Below are 20,181 nucleotides of genomic sequence, written 5' to 3'. Positions count from 1 at the left end.
TTCGGTAAGATCTATCTGAAAGGCACAGGCGAATAAATCCCGGCAGTACTGTTATGCTTATGATCCGTCAATTTATTGGGAATGCGGTGTGAAAGTGGCTCAGTGTGTGTGTCTTTTGGTTTAACTAGAAGACCGTCTTATATCTGTTCAATAAGAATATATGGTAAGGTTTGGTCATGCTAATCCATGCATATTAATAAGGTAAAGTGTAAATTTGATTTTAGCAGTGTTTATGCACTCTTGGATTCAAGTAGCCTACGTCCTTCCATAAAAAGGAACTGCTAGCATGCAGTATTCCAACAATGGTGAGAACAGATTGGTGTCAATTCTAAAGTCAGGATTCAATTCAACAAGTTTGAATGCAACCGACTGCAACTCCATTACTGGATAAACCACAATGGGCTCTATTTTCATGACCGGCATAAATCCAGCATGGCGGGCAGCATAAATCTGCGTGGAGGCGGATGGTACCAGGTTTTTGTAATTTAGCAGATGTGTGCAAGCCGCACAAATGGGCGATCTGCGCCACTGTGGGCGTGAACACAACCGACTTTATTCGCTCCTAATCAAAGCGGCTCCGCTCATTCTTTTTAAATGCGATGCACTGACAGTCTCGCATGGAGACTTTTCTGTGCAGAAGAGGACGCAGCGATCTGTGCATGACTGGAGCATTGTCACCGCTCTTGGCCGGCGATAATAATAATGCATTCAATTCTGAGATTTCTACAATTATTCAGATGGGGCGATGCCCGCTGTTCACATATTTAGGAATGAAATGTCTGTCATCCACCACACGTTTGCGGAGCTCGCGTATCTGTCTGCCTATGCCCCCATCAAATTCACCAAAATTACATGAGACCAGCAGTCTACCTACTAAACCGGACTTAGACGTGGTCTGAGCAGGCATCAGTTTAACCACTAAATTGTCACAAGTGCCGGGCGTATATCAAAGCCCACACCGTCGGTGCGGTGGTATCCCCATCTTGGCACTTATTGGTCTGCCAAATTGGCAAAGGCGCAGCGAGCCTTGCGCTTGCACGAAAGTCAAGATAGGCCAGTTTTTGCGCTTCACCGCAGTTGTGCTTTTGATACAAATTTAGCCCATTGTATCAAAAATGGACCTAAGCTCCTGAGTGGGCAGGTTGCACGGTGAGTATACCATTAAAATAACTTTTGTGGGGTGACTGACAGACCAATGATATACAAGCAAAAATCAGCTGCTACTTGACACATTGAGTCTCAGCATGTTTGTTCACATTTGTCTGATTATGCAATTTTGTGGTTTTCCGGGAGGGTTGACTTGCAGCACTTGCCAGAACTTCACACTTCCCACCATAGTGCTGGAACTGACCTTAAAGGACAATGTATAAGACAACATCTCTACACCAGATTAGTTGTCTCCCTTTGTGGGGAAGGGGAGGGGACAAGCACAGTGTTAGGGGCCACCCCCTGGCCCCCACCTAGGGCTGCCACGGCACTTGACAAACCACAATGTGTTCTTTCTGCATTGGAAAATAAACGTTGCTTAAGTGGAAAACATTTTTGTGAAGGTCGTTTTCTCGTTGAATACCATAAAGTTATCATTTTGTGTTGCAGCTGAAGAAGTTGAAAGGCTGGCAGCAATGCGCTCTGATTCACTGGTACCTGGCACACACACACCTCCAATTAGGCGACGAAGTAAATTTGCCACCCTGGGGCGTCTCTTTAAACCCTGGAAATGGAGAAAGAAGAAGAGTGAAAAGTTTAAGCAGACCTCTGCTGGTGAGGACTAAAACACTTTTTCACTTTATTTTTCTCTATATCGCTGTGGTTATCATCACTTGCCTATCAAAGCTCATAGATTAGTACAATGTATTACAAACCCCAATTCAAATTAAGTTGGGGTGTTGTGTAAAACGTAAATGAAAACAGAATACAATAATTTGCAAATGCTTTTAAATACATTTACAATTAGTTTACAATTAAATACACTCCAAAGATTTTAATGTTCCAATTGATTTTTTTTTTTTTTTTTTACAAATATTCTCTTATTTTGAATTTGATGCCTGCAGCACACTCCAAACAAGATGGGATAGGTGCGACAAATGACTGGGAAAATTAAAGAATGCTATAAAAAAACACCTGTTTGGAAAATTCCAAAGGTAAACAGTTTAATAGGAAACAGACGAGTGTCATCATTGGCTATCAAGGGAGCATCCCCAAAAGGCTCAGTTGTTCAAAAGCAAGGCTGGGGAAAGGTCACCCACTTTATGAACTGCGTGAGAAAATAGTGTAATAGTTTAAGAACAACGTTTCTCAACATAAAATTGCAAATAATCTAGGGATTTCAACATCTACGGTCCATAATGCACCCCTATGGGGGGCACAAGCCAGTGCAAACTGTACGCCGGTCCCAAGCCCGGATAAATGTCAGAGGGTTGCGTCAGAAAGGTCATCCAGCTTAAAATTTAAAACAAATATGAGCGTTCATCCAAAGAATTCCAAACCGGACCGGGCGTGGACCGGGTAACAACGTCCTCCACCAGCGCCGTCAACCTGCAGGGCGCCAGTGGGAAGGCAGGAAAGCACAGAGCCTATAATTGAGTGTGGGGACTTTGAATGTTGGGACTATGACAGTGACTATGAAATCTTGGGAGTTGGTTGACGTGATGATTAGGAGAAAGGTTGATATATTTTGTGTCCAGGAGACCAGGTGGAAAGGCAGTAAGGCTAGAAGTTTAGGGGCTGGGTTTAAATTATTTGACCATGGTGTAGATGGGAAGAGAAATGGAGTATGAGTTATTTTTAAGGAAGAGTTAGCTAATAATGTCTTGGAGGTGAAAAGAGTATCGGATCGAGTGATTAGACTGAAATTTGAACTTGAGGGTGTTATGTATAATGTGGTTAGCGGCTATGCCCCACAGGTAGGACGTGACCTAGAGGCAAAAGAGAAATTCTGGAAGGAGCTAGATGAAGTAGTTCTGAGCATCGCAGACAGAGAGAGAGAGTCATGATTGATGCAGATTGTAATGGACATGTTGGTGAAGGAAATAGGAGTGATGAAGAAGTGATGGGTAAGTACGGCATCCAGGAAATGAACTTGGAGGGACAGATGGTGGTAGACTTTGCAACAAGGATGGAAATGGCTGTAGTGAACAAGTTCTTCCAGAACAGGCAGGAACATAGGGTGACCTACAAGAGCGGCGGTAGAAGCCTGTGGATATCCCGTCTACAGCCCTTCAACCGATTAATCTCAGGATTCCTGGCTGATATTGTATCCAGTGTGTTCACTGTGATGGGTTAAATGCAGAGAACAAATTTTGTGCGCATGCATGCATGTTCATGACAATAAAGGAGGATTCTTCTTCTTCTTCTATAATGGGGTCTCCTACCAATACAGTCAGACTGTAGAGGCAGGAACATAGGGTGACCTACAAGAGCAGAGGTAGAAGCACGCAGGTAGATTACATCTTGTGCAGACCTCCTGTAATCTGAAGGAGGTTACTGACTCTAAGGTAGTGGTAGGGAGAGTGTGGCTAGACAGCATAGGATGGTGGTGTGTAAGATGACTCTGGTGGTGGGGAGGAAGATTAGGAAAACAAAGGCAGAGCAGAGAACCATGTGGTGGAAGCTGAGAATGTGTTGCGCAGCTTTTCAGGAAGAGGTGAGACAGGCTCTCGGTGGACAGGAGCAGCTTCCAGAAGACTGGACCACTAGAGCCAAGGTGATCAAAGAGACAGGCAGGAGAGTACTTGGTGTATCTTCGTGCAGGAAATGAGAGGAGGACACTTGGTGGTGGAACCTCACAGTAGAGGAAATCATACAAGGAAAAAGGTTAGCTAAGAAGAAGTGGGACACTGAGAGGACCAAGGAGAGGCGAAAGGAACACATTGAGATGCAACATAGGGCCAAGGTAGAGGTGGCAAAGGCCAAACAAGAGGCATATGACGACATGTATGCCAGGTTGGACACTAAAGAAGGAGAAAAAGATCTCTACAGGTTGGCCAGACAGAGGGATAGAGATGGGAAGGATGTGCAGCAGGTGAGGGTGATTAAGGATAGAGAAGGAAATATGTTGACTGGTGCCAGTAGTGTGCTAGATAGATGGAAAAAATACTTTGAGGAGCTAATGAATGGGGAAAGTGAGAGAGAAGGAATAGCATAAGTATGGTGGACCAGGAAGTGGCAATGATTAGTAAGGGGGAAGTTAGAAAGGCATTAAAGAGGATGAAAAATGGAAAGACAGTTGGTCCTGATGACATTCCTGTGGAAGTTTGGAAGCATCTAGGAGAGGTGGCTATGGAGTTTTTGACCAGCTTGTTCAATAGAATTCTAACGGGTGAGAAGATGCCTGAAGAATGGAGGAAAAGTGTGCTGGTGCCCATTTTTAAGAACAAGGGTGATGTGCAGAGATGGGGGAACTATAGAGGAATAAAGTTGATTAGGCACACAATGAAGTTATGGGAAAGAGTAGTGGAGGCTAGACTCAGGACAGAAGTGAGTATTTGTGAGCAATAGTATGGTTTCATGCCTAGAAAGAGTGCCACAGATGCATTTTTTGCCTTGATGATGATGATGCAAAAGTACAGAGAAGGTCAGAAGGAGCTTCATTGTGTCTTTGTGGATCTAGAGAAAGCCAAGGACAGATTACCCAGAGAGGAACTGTTGTACTGCATGCGGAAGTCTGGAGTGGCAGAGAAGTATGTTAGAATAATACAGGACATGTACATGTGAAGGTGGGACTGTATCAGGGATCAGCCCTGAGGCGCTTCCTGTGGTGATGGATAGACTGACAGATGACATTAGACTGGAATCCCCGTGGACCATGATGTTTGCAGATGACATTGTGATCTGCAGTGAAAGTAGGGAGGAGGTGGAGCAACAGTTAGAAAGATGGAGGCATGCACTGGAAAGCAGAGGAATGAAGATTAGCCAAAGTAAGACAGTACATGTGCATGAATGAGAGGGGTGGAGGGAGAAGAGTGAGGATACAGGGAGAATAGATGGCGAGGTTGGAGGACTTCAAATACTTGGAGTCAACAGTCCAGAGCAATGGTGAGTGTGGTCAGGAAGTGAAGTAACGTGTCCAAGTAGGTTGGAACGGGTGGAGGAAGGTGCCAGAAAAAGAAGAAGAAGAATCACCTTTTATTGTCATGAACATACATGCATGCACACGAAATTTGTTCTCTGCATTTTACCCATCACAGTGAACACATACACGTTAGTGGAACACACTGGAGCAGGGGGCAGCTGAAGCGCCCGAGGAGCATTTCGGGGTATCAGTGTCTTGTTCAAGGAAACCACAGCCGTGAGTCCCGGGGATGTTGGCAGATGGTCCAGTCGGGGTCTTGAACTTAGGTCCCCCACGGTGGCAGGCGATGATCCTAACCACGGGCCACGGCTGGCAGGTGTGTTATGTGACAGAAGAGTCTCTGCTTGGATGAAGGGCAAAGTTTACAAGACAGTGGTGAGGCCGGCCCTGGTTTACGGATTAGAGACAGTGGCACTGAAGAGACAACAGGAAGCAGAGCTCGTGGTGGCGGAAATGAAGATGTTGACCAGGTTGGATAAAATTTGAAATTAGCTCATCAGAGGGACAGCCAGGGTTCGGTGTTTTGGAGACAAAGTTAAAGAGCGCAGACTTCGATGGTTTGTACACGTCCAGAGGAGAGAGATTGAGTATATTGGTAGAAGGCTGATGAGGATGGAGCTGCCAGGCAAGAGAGCTAGAGGAAGACCAATGAGCAGTTGGTGTTAGAAAGGAGGATGCAAGAGATAGGCTTCCATGGAAAAGGATGACACGCTGTAGCGACCCCTAACGGGACAAGCCAAAAGGACAAGAAGAAGATCTATGCTCCATAGTATCATTAAAAGATTCAGAGAATCTGGGGAAATCGCTGCATGTAAATGGCAAGGCTGAAAACCAAACTTGAATGCCCATGACCTTTGATCCCTCAGGCGACTCTGCATTAAAACCGGCATTGTTGTGTGAAGAATATTGCCACGTGGGCTCAGGAACACTTCAGAAAACCATTGACAGTTAAAGTTTTTCGCTACATCTGCAAATGCAAGTTAAAACTCTACCATGCAAACCATAAGCAATAAATCAGCTACACTCATAAACTCCGCCAGCTTCTCTGGGCCTCTGCTCATCTGAGATGGAGTGATGCAAAATGGAAAAGTGGGCTGTGGTATGACAAGTCCACATTTCAAATTGTTTTTGGAACTCATGGACGTCGTGTCCTCCAGGCCAAAGAGGAAAAGGACCATCCGGATAATTATCAGTGCAAAGTTCAAATGCCAATATCTGTGATTGTATGGGGGTGACTTAGTGTCCGTGGCATGGGTAACACATATGTGAAGGCACTATTAATGCTGGAAGGTACATACAGGTTTTGGAGCAAGATATGCTGCTATCCAAGAAACCTCTTTTTCAAGGACATTCATGCTTATTCCAGCAAGACAATGCCAAGCCACATTCTGCACTTGTGACAACAGAGTCGCTTCATAGTAGAAGAATACGAGTATTAGACTGGCCTGCCAGCAATACAGACATGTCTTCCATTGGAAATTTGTGGTGCATTATGAAGCGCAAAATACGACAATGGAGACCCCGGACAGTTGAACAACTTAACTTGGACATCAAGCAAGAATGAGAAAGAATTCGACTAAAAAAGCTTCAACAATTAGCCTCCTCAGTTCACAAACGCTTATTGAGTGCTCTTAAAATGAAAAGTGATGTAACACAGTGGTAAACATGCTCCTGACCAAGCTGTTTTGGAACATGTTACAGATATTCAAAATGAGTGAATATTTACAACAACAACAACAACAAAAAGTTTCTCACTTTGCACATTGAGTATCTTGTCTTTGTTGGGTACTCAACTAAATATAGATTGAAATGGATATACAAATAATTGTATTCTATTTTTATTTACATTTTCAACAACATTCCAACTACATTGGAATTGGGGTTTGTAATTTACACAGACACAACCTTTACAGGACAGGTACAGAATGCATTTTAACAGCAAATACTAAATGTGTCAAGTAGTATAAACAAGACAGCAGGACAATAGATACTTAAATGCTTTATAATACATGTATAATACCAAAACAAACACGTATACATTGTTTCCCCGCTATACAGTGAATCCCCGTTTATCATGGGGGATATGTTCCAGACTCACCTGCAAGAGGTGAAGATCCACAATAATTAGATCCCATATAACCTCCATCCATCCATCCAACCATCCATTTTCTACCGCTTATCCGAGGTCGGGTCGCGGGGGCAGTAGCTTTAGCAGGGACGCCCAGACTTCCCTCTCCCAGCCATATAACCTTTTATATATATATGTATATATATATATAGTTTTGACCCTCCCACATGCTTCACACACTGAAACTTATTAAAACACAAAATAACAGAGGCGTCAATGATGAACTACGATATCGTGGGGGAACACTGTATGGCGATTCACCGACCTACCACAGCCCCGCGACAGCTCGGATTTCTGGGTGCAAAGTATCTACTTGTGTATTGCGGAAATCCCAGCTATATTGTGGAAATCTGCTGTTTATAGGGATCATTTTTATGAGTTTTTACAGTATACTTACTGTAATGCCCTCACCTGTGGCAAGGGAGAGCCATAGTCTCCCATGTAATTTTCCTTTATTTACTTATACAGTATGTACAGTAAAACACCAACACAATGAGCACACTCATGCAGAAGCTGCTGTCAGCCACACCTCACACCAAGATACAAACACGCAGACTCACCATAGTTTGATCCAACCTGCCAACTTCCCCTCCAGCTCACCACAACACACGCCATCCCCACCACGCCCTGCCTCTTAAAGACATCAAAGAGATCTCTAACACAGACACTCCAATACGTACAGGAGTTTCTATATGTTATGCTTGCAATTTTGTGTTCTATACACATATGTTTACAATATGTTCAAAAACCATGTTCTAATAAATTTAAATGTGTTTTAACTTAAACATCATGTTGAAGTGCCATCCTTTCATCCATTTTCGACACCGCTTATCCTCACAAGGGTCTCGGGCGTGCTGGAGCCTATCCCAGCTATCGTCGGGCGAGAGACAGGGTACACCCTGAACTGTTTGCCACTCAATTGCAGGGCACATATAAACAAACAACCATTCGCACTTACATTCACACCTACGGGCAATTTAGAGTCTTCAATTAAACTACCATGCATGTTTTTGGGATGCGGGAGGAAACCAGAGTACCCAGAGAAAACCCACACAGGCGCGACGAGAACATGCAAACTCCACGAAGGCAAGGCCAGATTTGAACCCGGGTCCTCAGAACTGTGAGGCAGATGTGCTAACCAGTTGTTCACCATACCACCCATGTTGAAGTGGTAAAAGGATAACTTTTTTAAAATCTGTGGCGCAGAGCTTCACCTTGTGAGGGTGGGTCTGGAATGTATCCACCATGATGAACAGGGGTTCACTGCATAAATTTTTTTATGTCCTGTCTTTTCAGCCTGAAATATTGTTATTATTGCTAACCTAATGACGCATTTAAGTCACATGTCCAACACACAACATGATGTGTTAGCAGTGTTGTTTCTGCAACCTTATCTCTCAGTGCTGGAGAGAAAAATGTCTACACGACAGAGCAGAGAGGAGCTTATCAAGAAAGGAGTGCTGAAGGAAGTTTATGAGAAAGGTGAGTCTTAATCATGATCCTTGTACAAACCATAACATTCTTGAGCATCATTGTATATTCTTTTCTGTTGCTGGAGAAGTGATAACCTGCTACTTTATCGATTAACATCTATTAATTTAAACCAAAAGGTGCGTAATTGATTGATCCATTTATTCTTTGTTTTCTTTCAAGGCATTCAATTACTCATTAAATCGGACTATAATGTTATTGAAGTTGACTTTGGGCTCATCCCATCAGGGGTCACCACAGCAATTCACTCGTATGATTTTTTTTTTTTTGCCGCAGTTTTTACGCCAGATTCCATTTCTGACACAGCTGTCGATTTAATGGGGCACCGGCTGGGAATTGACCCCATGATATGCATAGATCAGACTACAAGAAATCTTGTCAAATCAAACACTGCCGGAGAGGTGGAACCAGAAAACATGTCACTGCTCAATGCGACCGAATAAATTTGTTACCAAGGTGACGACGACAACAATTCACCGTGCCAAGTGCTCGGGAGAGGACGTTCATTCAAGGATTGCTTGAGATATGTTCACGTATTTTAATACGATACAGAGCGCAAGCAGGCAACAAAATGTTATGTAGCCTAGCACGCTAGTGTTAGCACTAATTGTAAAGAGGCTGGCGTTCTGTCGAATCATGCTCTAAAGCTTCGCTAAACATTTGTTTGTGCGCGTGAATAAATGTTGACAAAGGTTTGCACGTATGTTGACAACAGCAAGTACGGGAGGTGATGCGCCGGTCACAATACGCGGTCCCATTGGTCAATGTCAAGGTGCGCTGTCGGAGAGTTGCCGTTGATAAAGTCACACTATATCACACTATATAGATATCCCAAAAAAATCTAACATTATGCCTAGATCAGACTACAGGATTTTACTGCCGATATTGACACGATTAACTATGGCAGCCGATTTCCGAGATTGGGTCAGACATATTTTGTCAGGAACCACAAAACGTCTTGTAATGTGACATAATCCACGACCAAAGATTTGGCCCTACGATGCCAAAATGAAGTCCAGTATGTTTGATTTTTTGGGATATCTTCCATGTAGTGTGACATATCAACGACAACTCTCCGACAGCGCACCTTGACAGTCGACCAATGCGACTGCGTATTGTGACCGGCACTTCGCCCCCGTGTTTACCGACATTTATTCACGCACACTTACCAATGTTTACCGAAGGTTTAGAGTATGATTCTACAGAACGCCGGCATGTTTACGTACGACCGTTATTGCTAGCACTAACTTTCTATGCTCCATAACCTTTTGTTGCCTGCTTGCGAGCTGTATCGTATTATAAATACGTGAACATACCTCAAGCGTTCTCTCCCGAGCACTGGTGACGACCACCACAGATTTTTCCTCATTTTGTAGGTTTTGTCCCCCCCCCAACACAATACATTGGCGCGGCGCGTTGTTGTCCTCGCCATGGTAACGAGTGTAGGCAGTCGACTTGACCAGTGACACATTTGGTTCATGGTACTGCTTCTGCGACAGTGTTTGATTTGACAAGATAAAGCCCAGTGATCGTAAAAGACGGGATACAGTGGTATCAGAATACATGTCGTGTAGTGTTGCCACTGTCTGGCCGAGATATGGCAAGATTTTACGGCAGTAGTCTGACATCGGGAATCGGGAAAGACCAAATTTGTCTTGTTGTGTGATCCAGGCACGAGACTTTTCATTTGGCATCGTAGGGAACAAATTGTTGGTCGTGGATTATGTCACACAACAAGACGGTCTGTTGTTATGTCGGGCCCGAGCTGGGAAATCGGCTACAATAGCTAGCCATCCATCCATTTTCTGTACCGCTTATCCTCACGAGGGTCGCGGGCATGCTGGAGCCTATCCTAGTAATCTTAGGGCGAGAGGCAGGGTACACCCTGAACTGGTTGCCAGCCAATCGCAGGGCAGACAAAAACAGACAACCATTCGGGACAATATTGGGGCTAAACTCCTGTCGTCTGTTCAAGTCAATATCTACATAAAACATGTACTGTACCGCTACACCACTTGCCTGACTTTGGTGCGCGCAGCGTGGGTTCAGTTCCCACTCAGTGACGGTGTGAATGTGAGTGCGAATGGTTGTCCGTCTCTATATGTGCCCTGCGATTGACTGGTGACCAATTCAGGGTGTAGTGCGCCTTTTGCTGGGATAGGCTCCAGCACCCCGCGACCCTAACCAGGATGAGCGGTGTTGAAAATGGATGGATGTACCACTACACGACCAGACTGACTAATGTCTGTAATCTAATAATAATTTTAGTTATTTGGATGGATTCATTACATATTAGCTTCCCATAATGTTACAGGAGTCCAAAAGTACAACAGAAGTTGTCTCAGGTCAATTAACACGTGGAGCAGGTCTAAAACCACACTCCACACTTGTTAAAAGACTCACACGAGTAAGCACTAGGCAGTGGAGGAGGAAGAACTCCCTCTTGGGAAGAAACCTCGAGCAGACCAAAGACTCACAGTGGAGTGGACGTCTGCCTCAACCGGTTGGGTTAGACGAAAAGAAGAGTGACAGACAGTGAGAGAGCTACAGAGAGGCAGGCAGGCAGCCAGCCAGACCTCTAGAAGCACCTCTTACTGGGAGGGGGAAGAAAAAGGTTAGTGTTATAGGGAGATCAGAACAAAGAGAACATGCAGTCCTGCAACTGTTTAGCTGTTCAACTATTAACCGCACAATGAGGATAATGACCAACGAATCACCGCGAGGTACAATGCAGTGCATTAAACTTGTAACAGTAGGTCGCAGCAATGTGAGAGAAATTGACAAAAAAATGACATAGCTGTCCATTGTCGGACACTCTGATATGGTGGTCCCTTTAGTGTGGGCTCCTGCATCAATCAACGTCCAGCACTCGAGACAGTAAGACACAGAAGTAAAAAAAATAAATAAAATAAAGAAAAGACAGAAAATAACATACCTGTCCATCAAGGTCTGACACTCGAATATGTTGCAGAAACTACATATTCAAGTATCTGAAAAGCAGTGAGGTGTTTAACTGTATGTGCAGTTTCTTTAATTAAAAGAGGATTTATGATCAGTTTTAATAACCTTTTATTTCTAACAAGTGAATATACATCAGAACACATTAATTAGCGAGTATTCCCTTAATGAGATACGGTAAGGCATTTTACCTTTTTCTGTCTCTAGTATTAATCTGAATCTCTGTCTCACTTAGTCATCATGTCATGCTCTTGTGCCATGCTTGTGCAGACTGTTCATCCTCATCTGTACGGGAGGAGGAGAAGCTGCAAAATGGCCGTTCTCCATTGCACAGATGCAGCTTGTCACAATCGGAAGGTACTGAGCCAATGGAAGGAGCGGCTGCAACTGGAGGTAGGTAATAGAACATCTGTAGCATTGAGGCGTCATGTGCTCTCTGTCCACCCGTCCATTTATATATATTTATTTTTTATACCAATAGCCCTTTACACGGAAGCTGGAGCAGACTTACGGGGAGAGGCAGGGCATAGTGTGGACCAACTAATTTGAATTCTCAAACTTGACATAATTTACTACCAGCTAGCCAGATTTAACCCTTGTAAAACGATGGGGATCACCGGTGACACCGCGGCGCATGTGTATTTCAAATTACCGGAACTCCTCGTGACTTCGTGCAATTTTAATCATTCAAACTGCCGCTGAAAGCTGTGAAACTAATAAATATATCTATATTTATGGTGCTAAAAGGGTTAAATAAGATAGCTTTCTAAAAAAGCTAACGTGGCATACCCACGCTTTAATAATATACTGGTAACAGTAATCTTATAAATGTACGTAAGCTAAATAACAAAACTCAGTTTTGTCTAGTTTTTGTGTCGTTTTAAAAGTAACAAGCTCATTCTTAAAATGTAAGGAGCAGAAAGTACATTAATCTGTATTTAAACAGTAAGGAGTGAAAGTAAAAAGTTGCCAGAAAAACAAATATTCAAGTACAGATAAATCTACTTACAGTAATGGGGTAAAAGTACTTATGAGTCCAAGTTCAAACCCAAGACCCTGTTACTGAAAGGGAACAGTGCTAACTAGTAGAGCGTTTTAATTCTCTTGCTTTATCCTCAGGTTCACTCGAGTTTGAGATCGCTGCTGATAGTACAAGTCAACAGGACCACACCCAAAAATTAAACCACACTCCCCCCACAAAAAAGCCTCCAGTGTATCCAGGGGATGATACTGAATCTACACTGCACAGACCTCCTACGTTACACAAGCAACCTCCTGCACTACCACCCAAGCCCTTCACCAGAATACCAAATCACAGTACAGGTACATTCGTCCGTGTGATAATATTCCTAATTGAGTTTAGTCATTTAAAAGCTAGTAACTACCTTTGTCAATTTACAGACGGCACCCCGGTAAAGTTGCCGTGCATGTCGGTGAAGTTATCGCCTCCTCTACCTCCAAAGAAGCTCATGATCTCCGTACCTGCAGGGAGCATGGAACCCTTTCCGCCTTTGCTCACCTTCCAGAAGTGCTCCGCACCTCCCAGCCATGCTCCTGTGGGCGGGCACTCACTGCAGTACGGAACACTTCCTGTTCCTCTTCACCCGTCCAGCCGAATCATTGAGGAACTCAACAAGACCCTCGCCCTGACCATGCAAAGGTTTGAGAGGTGGGGATCCAAAGAGATTGTAGATGCTGCTTTCATTCATGATGACAATTCAGCTTAGTTATTATGAGCTGGGTTTACATGGAACCTTGTATTCCGATTATAATCAGTTTAGAAGCCCAAACTGAATGAAGATGGTCCATAAAGTGGGTTTGGCAAGTATTCAGACCACTTTAAAATTTTCACTCTTTGTGATATTGCAGCCATTTGCTAAAATCATTTAAGTTCATTTCTTTCCTCATTAATGGACACACAGCACCCCATATTGACAGAAAAAAACAGAATTGTTGAAATTTTTTGCAGATTTATTAAAAAAGAAACCTGAAATATCACACAGCAATAAGTATTCAGACCCTCAGTATTTAGTAGAAGCACCCTTTTGAGCTAATACAGCCATGAGTCTTTTTGGGAATGATGCAACACACCTGGATTTTGGGGATCCTCTGCCATTCCTCCATCCTCTCATGTTCTGTCAGGTTGGATGGTGAAGTTGGTAGACAGCCATTTTCAGGTCTCTCCAGAGATGCTCAATTGGGTTTAAGTCAGGGCTCTGGCTGGGCCATTCAAGACCAGTCACGGAGTGGTTCTGAAGCCACTCCTTTGTTATTTTAGATGTGTGCTAAGGTACATTGTCTTGTTGAACCTTGGGCCCAGTCTGAGGTTCTGAGCACTCTGGAAAACTTTTTGGTCCAGAATATCCCTGTACTTTCCCACATTCATCTTTCCTTCGATTGCAACCAGCCATCCTGTCCCTGCTGGTGAAAAACACCCCCACAGCATGATGCTGCCACAACCATGCTTCACTGTTGGGACTGTATTGGACAGGTGATGAGCAGAGCATGGTTTTCTCCACACATACCGCTTAGAATTAAGCCCAAAAATTCTGTCTCATCAGACCAGAGAATCTTATTTCTCACCATATTAAAGTCCTTCTGGTGTGTTTTAGCAAACTCCATGCAGGCTTTCATGTTTCTTGCACTGAGGAGTGGCTTCCGTCGGGCCACTCTGCCATAAAGCCCCGACTGGTGGAGGGCTGCAGTGATGGTTGACTTTCTAGAACTTTCTCCCATCTCCCGACTGCATCTCTGGAGCTCAGCCACAGTGATCTTTGGGTTCTTCTTTACCTCTCTCACCAAGGCTCTTCTCCCCAATTACTCAATTTGGCCGGACGGCCAGGTCGAGGAAGGATTCTGGTCATCCCAAACATCTTCCATTTAAGGATTATGGAGGCCACTTTGCTCTTAGGAACCTTAACTGCAGCAGACATTTTTTTAGTAACCTTTAGTACTCAGATCTGTGCCTTGCCACAATTCTGTCTCTGAGCTCTTCAAGCACTTCCTTTGACCTCATGATTCTCATTTTCTCTGACATGCACTGTTAGCTGCAAGGTCTTATATAGACAGGTGTGTGGCTTTCCTAATCAAGTCCAATCAGTATAATCAAACACAGCTGGACTCCAATAAAGGATGATCAGAAGAATTGGACAGCACCAGAGTTAAATAGATGAGTGTCACAGAAAAGGGTCTGAATACTTATGGCTGTGTGATATTTCAGTTTTTCTTTAATAAATCCGCAAAAACTTCAACAATTCCGTTTTTTTCTGTCAATATGGGCTGCTGTGTGTACATTGAGGAAAAATGAACTTAAATGATTTTAGCAAATGGCTGCAATATAACAAAGAGTGAACAATTTAAATTTATCCAATGTATAAACACCACAATGGGAATAAGCAACAGAATTTCATTCTGTTTCACAGGGGTGGAATATTCCTTTTGCCAAACCAATCAAAAGTACATTTTCGTCATGTAAACCGTGAATTGGAATTATGTTGGGCTGCGCTCTGTCCTCACATGCCCTGTCTTGACGTTATCATTTACGCACTTGAAAACACGGCGGCTTCCTACTAGAGCTGGTCAGCAACAGAGATGTTTTTAACTGCTTGGAACTTGTTTTTATCAAGCTGTTGCTATAATAAAAGTGCAAAATTGTCAGTTGCTTAGTTAACGTTTCTCATACTATACACAGTGGGTACGGAAATTATTCAGACCCTCCTTAGATTTTTCACTTTAACTCTGTTATATTGCAGCCATTTGTTAAAATATTTTTTCATTTTTTTCCCCCTCATTAATGTACACATACCACCCCATATTGTAAGAAAAAAAAAAACGGAATTGTTGAAATGTTTGCAGATTTATTAAAAAAGAAAAAGAAAAACAGAAATATCACACAGCCATAAGTATTCAGACCCTTTGCTGGGACACTCGTATATTTAAGTCATTTTTTCTGTCAATATGAGGTGCTGTGTGTACATTAATGAGGGGGAAAAATTAACTAAAATGATTTTAGCAAATGGGGGCAATATAACAAAGAGTGAAAAATTTAAGGGGTTCTCAATACTTTCCGTACCCACTGTAGGCTTCCAAAAGATAAAGGGCTGAGAAACCATTGGGGTACAGCTATCAGAAGAGAAGGGGTTTCTGCTATTCCATCTCCAATTAAATTTCTTTTTAAAATTAACCAATGAACCTCAGACATTGCTTTTGAATTGTGCTTCAACAGAATTATTTTAAAAAACAAACCCATTAACTCGGCCTGGACAAAATGATGGTACCCTTGATATTTTTTTGCACAACCGTTTGAGGCTATCACTGCAATCAAATGATTTTCGTAACTTTCAATGAGACTTCTGCATTTCTCAGCAGGTATTTTGGGCCACTCTTCATGAGAAAACTGCTTCACTTGTCTTAGGCTTGACAGGTGCTTCCTCCAGATGGCATGTTTCAGCTCCTTCCACAGATGTTCAATAGGATTTAGATCAGGGCTCATAGAAGGCAGCTTCAGAATCGTCCAATGTTTTGCTCTTAGCCATTCTTGGGTATTTTTAGCTGTGTGTTTTGGGTCATTATTATGCTCTTAAAAGCTCATGACCTGTGACTGAGACCAGGCTTTCTGACACTGAGCAGCACATTTATCTCTGAATGGTACTGGTAAATGGACTGCACTTAACAGTATATAGTGGCGCTCCAAGCGCTTTACAAAGCCTCACATTCACCCATTCAAGCATACATTAATACACCAATGGGCGGCTGATGCCATGCAAGGCATTGCCAGGCCCACTGGCAGCAATTCGCGGTGCAGTGTCTCACTGCTCTGAGGACCCGGGTTCAAATCCAGCCTTGCCTCTTATTAATGGAACTAAACACGTTACACCCTCTCTCATCAATCTTGCAACTTCAAATCCATCAATATGATTCCAGTTGCCTGTCTGAGGATGGTTGTAGCATTCTCAGACCTCGGCATCTGTTGCAGTTGATGAAGGTAGATGCCTGTGAATATTCGCATTCATCCAGGTCATTTCATTCTCAGGGCATTTAATCAATCTAAACTGTTCTGGTTGTCGAACAAGATGAGAGGCGAAACATCTTCTAAGACAACCAGAACAATTGCGATCGCTTTAATGCCCTGAGAATTTATGAAGGTAGTTCTTTTTTTTTTTTATGTATGTATGTGGAAATTAATTGTTTCTCAATAATAGTGATCTTTTATCACTATATTGACATTTTGAGACCAATGAGTCATAAAACCAACACTGCATTAAATGCTTACATAAGGTTTACTGTTATCTCACAACTTAATGCAGCCATAAGAAAGCACTCCTGACTTTTGCCCCTTCCCACCAACTTTAGTTCTATGATGCGCGCTGTTCCCACGGTGATGATGGAATGTGACGACAAAGAAAATCTCCCGAACGAGGCTGACTACGAGGATCTACCTGTTATGTATGGCGATGATAATGAAGATGAAGACGAGGAGGAATTCGTGGAGGAAGAGGAAGAAGTGGACGAGGAGGAGGAAGATGATGATGATGAAGAATTGTTTACAAGTAGGTGTTTTTTCTATGGGTTGTTAGGTGTCCACTAGTAACGCACCAAAATGAAAATTCTCAACCAAAAAAGGAAGCCGAAAATGAAGACCCAAGGCCGAAAACCAAAACAAATTACTCTGCCAATTATGAGTAAAATTTTATTCATGGCTATGACTGCAGAGCTGCCAGCCTATAGAAATTCACATCAAGAAAAATTTGTCTGAATTTCCATATTTTAAAATTAGGTCAAGAACATTACCACGGGGAAGTTATTGCAGTATATTATGTAATAGGATAAATATAATTCCGCATACTGTTCAATTGCATAACATAATCAACACTCTATTATCATAATCGTTAAGAAAATTATGGCTTCAATATTTATTTTAACCTTTTAATGGTGGACGCATTTGCAGCCAAGTCTTCTCTTGCATGCTCTTTTTGTATTTCCTGTGTCCTCTATTGTTAAAGAAAACAATGCTAATTTCCCCAATGTGGGGCTATCAAAGGTTAACTTATAAATAGCTATTGTTAATACACTTCTAAATTTATAGGCCCATTTTCTAAAGTGACGTAGCGGACTACCAGTGATGTACTAATTCATTTCTGGTGCTGGTCCTTGAGTGGCTATCTAACATTATGGTGTGTTACATTATTTTCTTTCTAGACACTTATTAGTTTGCCTGATATTTTGCTCTTCAAAGTTGGTTACACTATGCTACAGTATAACACGGTTCCAGCCAGACCTGCAGTATGTGACAAGTGTACTGTATCACCCAATCACTTATTTTGGTGTTTTGCAACTTCATGTCAAGATAGCCAAGCAATTAGCGTGGTGTTCCACGTCTTTCTCCTGTTAATTACTCCTAGTGGGCGACTGCTCAATGTGGATGTGCTGTTTTAAAAAATAAATAAATAAATAAATAAATAAAATTATTTTATTTTTTAAACAATTCAGAGTCAAGTAGTCGAAGTCCAATGAGTAGCTTGAAAAGAAACTAAGATAAGTGATGTATGCCCAGAGGTTGAAAAAAAAAAAAAAAAAAAAGCATGTTTTAAAACTTCTGACCAGTTGTGCTACCGGTCAAACGTTTTAGAACAAGCCATTCTGCACACCCCATCTTGGTTTTTTTTTTTTTTTTTTTTACATTTAAAAACATTTTTTTTTTTCATTTAAAGTCAAATAGTTCAAGTCCAATGAATAGCCACAGAGTTGGGAAGAAGTTTCTGACGAATATTTGATTTCCATTTTAAAGATAATGCCACAAATGTGTTCAGCTGTTATAGCCGCCCAAGTGGCTACTTAAATGAGTCCAAGTTTTAAAATGCATTTTTGTTTGTAAGTTGATTCCGTGATTTCTTTTGTAACTTGAATAGTTCTGTGCTTTTATTTTAGAATAAATTGAGAAATTGAATTCCATAAATTTCAATGTAAAAAAAGATGGAAAAATTGCATGCGACTAGTTTCTTCATACTGGAGGCGCCTTGAAGCTGTCATTACAAACAAAGGCCTTTGTACAAAGTATTAAATATATACCAGTTTCCGTGTTCAATACTTTTTCCCTGTGTCATTTAACATTTTTACACACAACTTAATTTCTGATGTTATTTGTTCTACTTTCTTTGTATGTATGGATTACTTGGGTTGTACCCAACGTCTGGTGAAATATTCAGGTCAATAGCACTTTTGGAAGTATATTTAGTGAGGAAAATGGTGACGTGTTAAATACTTATTTCACTCACTGTATAAAGACTAGTCACACACCTTGTGATAGGTCAGCATGTGATATATGAACGTTGATGTGATAATTGATTAATTATATTGTCATTATAGGCACACTCGCCATGAAGGTTTTACGGAAGGACTCTTTAGCCATTAAAATCAGTAACCGTCCATCGAAGAGGGAGCTGGAGGAGAAGAACATTCTGCCACTGCAGTCCAACCAGGAGAGACTCGAGTCCCGACAGCAAACAGCAACCAAACTCACACGGTGGGGATACTATCAGGAGTCAACACCCTCTATAAATAAATTGGATAATGGAAATATCTAAATATATGCAGTACAGCACAATGTAGCCTGAGAAGCAATCTGACAGAAACTAATTGTTTATGGTCATGAAAGCGGTGCAAAGAAATACAATTAATGACATCTTAAGACTTGCACCATAATGTATAGGAGCACCTCCCATTTGTAATCTAGTTTACATATTGCAGTACTATGTAATTTGAACCCATACACTATGTAATTAAATTGTTCCCAGCAGAATTTTTAAATATACATTTATTTTAAAACACTAAGCTAAACTGGTGTAGGTGACCTGCATTGTGGTCAATAACGTCAATATTGGAATACTGTATTGCTGACCATAAACATTATTTTTCCCTCTGTATATGAATCCTTTCTCCCCCCCAGACGGTTGAGTCAACGCCCAACCGCTGAGGAACTGGAACAGAGGAATATCCTGAAACGTAAGTTATTTTTTTATGCTAAAAATAGAAGACAAAAGACAAAAAAACGCACCTATGAAATCAGTCTTTCTTTTGTCCTTAAGCTCGAAACGATCTGGAGGAGCAGGAGGAGAAGAGGGAGATCAAAAGACATTTATCCAAAAAAGTAAGACTGACTTTTAACTCACTGTACTTTTAATTCAAACGGAAAGATAAACAGTCACTATGTTTATGTGTACTATCACTATTCAAATGGCACTGCTTTGTAAAGCTATGATTTGAGGTATTGTAACTGAGCCATTTTCTCAGAACAAAAATACAAAATCGAGATCTCTTTTGGCTTAAGTCAATATGAATGTCTTACTAATGACAGCAAGTGAATGAAACAAACCAAATGAGGATGAGTTTAGTTTTTAGTTTAAAAGTATAATTCCTTCACCATGGTAGTAGGTGTGGAAATCACCCTATGAGCAAAGCAAATGTAATTTATTTATACAGCGCATTTCATACACAAGGTAAGTCAATGTGCTTCACATGATTAAAAGCATTTAAA

General features: G+C 41.9%; 1 protein-coding gene across 2 annotated transcripts in view; it reads left to right on the top strand.

Moving 5' to 3' along the window:
* The window catches only part of phactr1 (phosphatase and actin regulator 1), a 44,223-nt gene that overhangs the window by 14,501 nt on the left and 9,541 nt on the right, over positions 1-20,181 (top strand). Inside the window, exons 2-10 of one of the 2 annotated variants that reach the window (XM_061683308.1) lie at positions 1,597-1,761; positions 8,601-8,681; positions 11,919-12,041; positions 12,768-12,971; positions 13,050-13,317; positions 17,001-17,197; positions 19,014-19,170; positions 19,594-19,649; positions 19,733-19,794. In XM_061683308.1, the coding sequence (XP_061539292.1) occupies positions 1,597-1,761; positions 8,601-8,681; positions 11,919-12,041; positions 12,768-12,971; positions 13,050-13,317; positions 17,001-17,197; positions 19,014-19,170; positions 19,594-19,649; positions 19,733-19,794 (1,313 nt within the window). Of the gene's footprint in view, positions 1-1,596; positions 1,762-8,600; positions 8,682-11,918; positions 12,042-12,767; positions 13,318-17,000; positions 17,198-19,013; positions 19,171-19,593; positions 19,650-19,732; positions 19,795-20,181 lie in introns of both variants that reach the window. The other variant, XM_061683307.1, reaches the window with a different exon arrangement.

The sequence above is a fragment of the Phycodurus eques genome, chromosome 8, assembly GCF_024500275.1.
Source record: "Phycodurus eques isolate BA_2022a chromosome 8, UOR_Pequ_1.1, whole genome shotgun sequence".
In the NCBI taxonomy this organism is placed as follows: Eukaryota; Metazoa; Chordata; class Actinopteri; order Syngnathiformes; family Syngnathidae; genus Phycodurus; species Phycodurus eques.
Note: the sequence above shows the minus strand (reverse complement) of the source record. Positions and strands in the feature narration are given on the sequence as shown.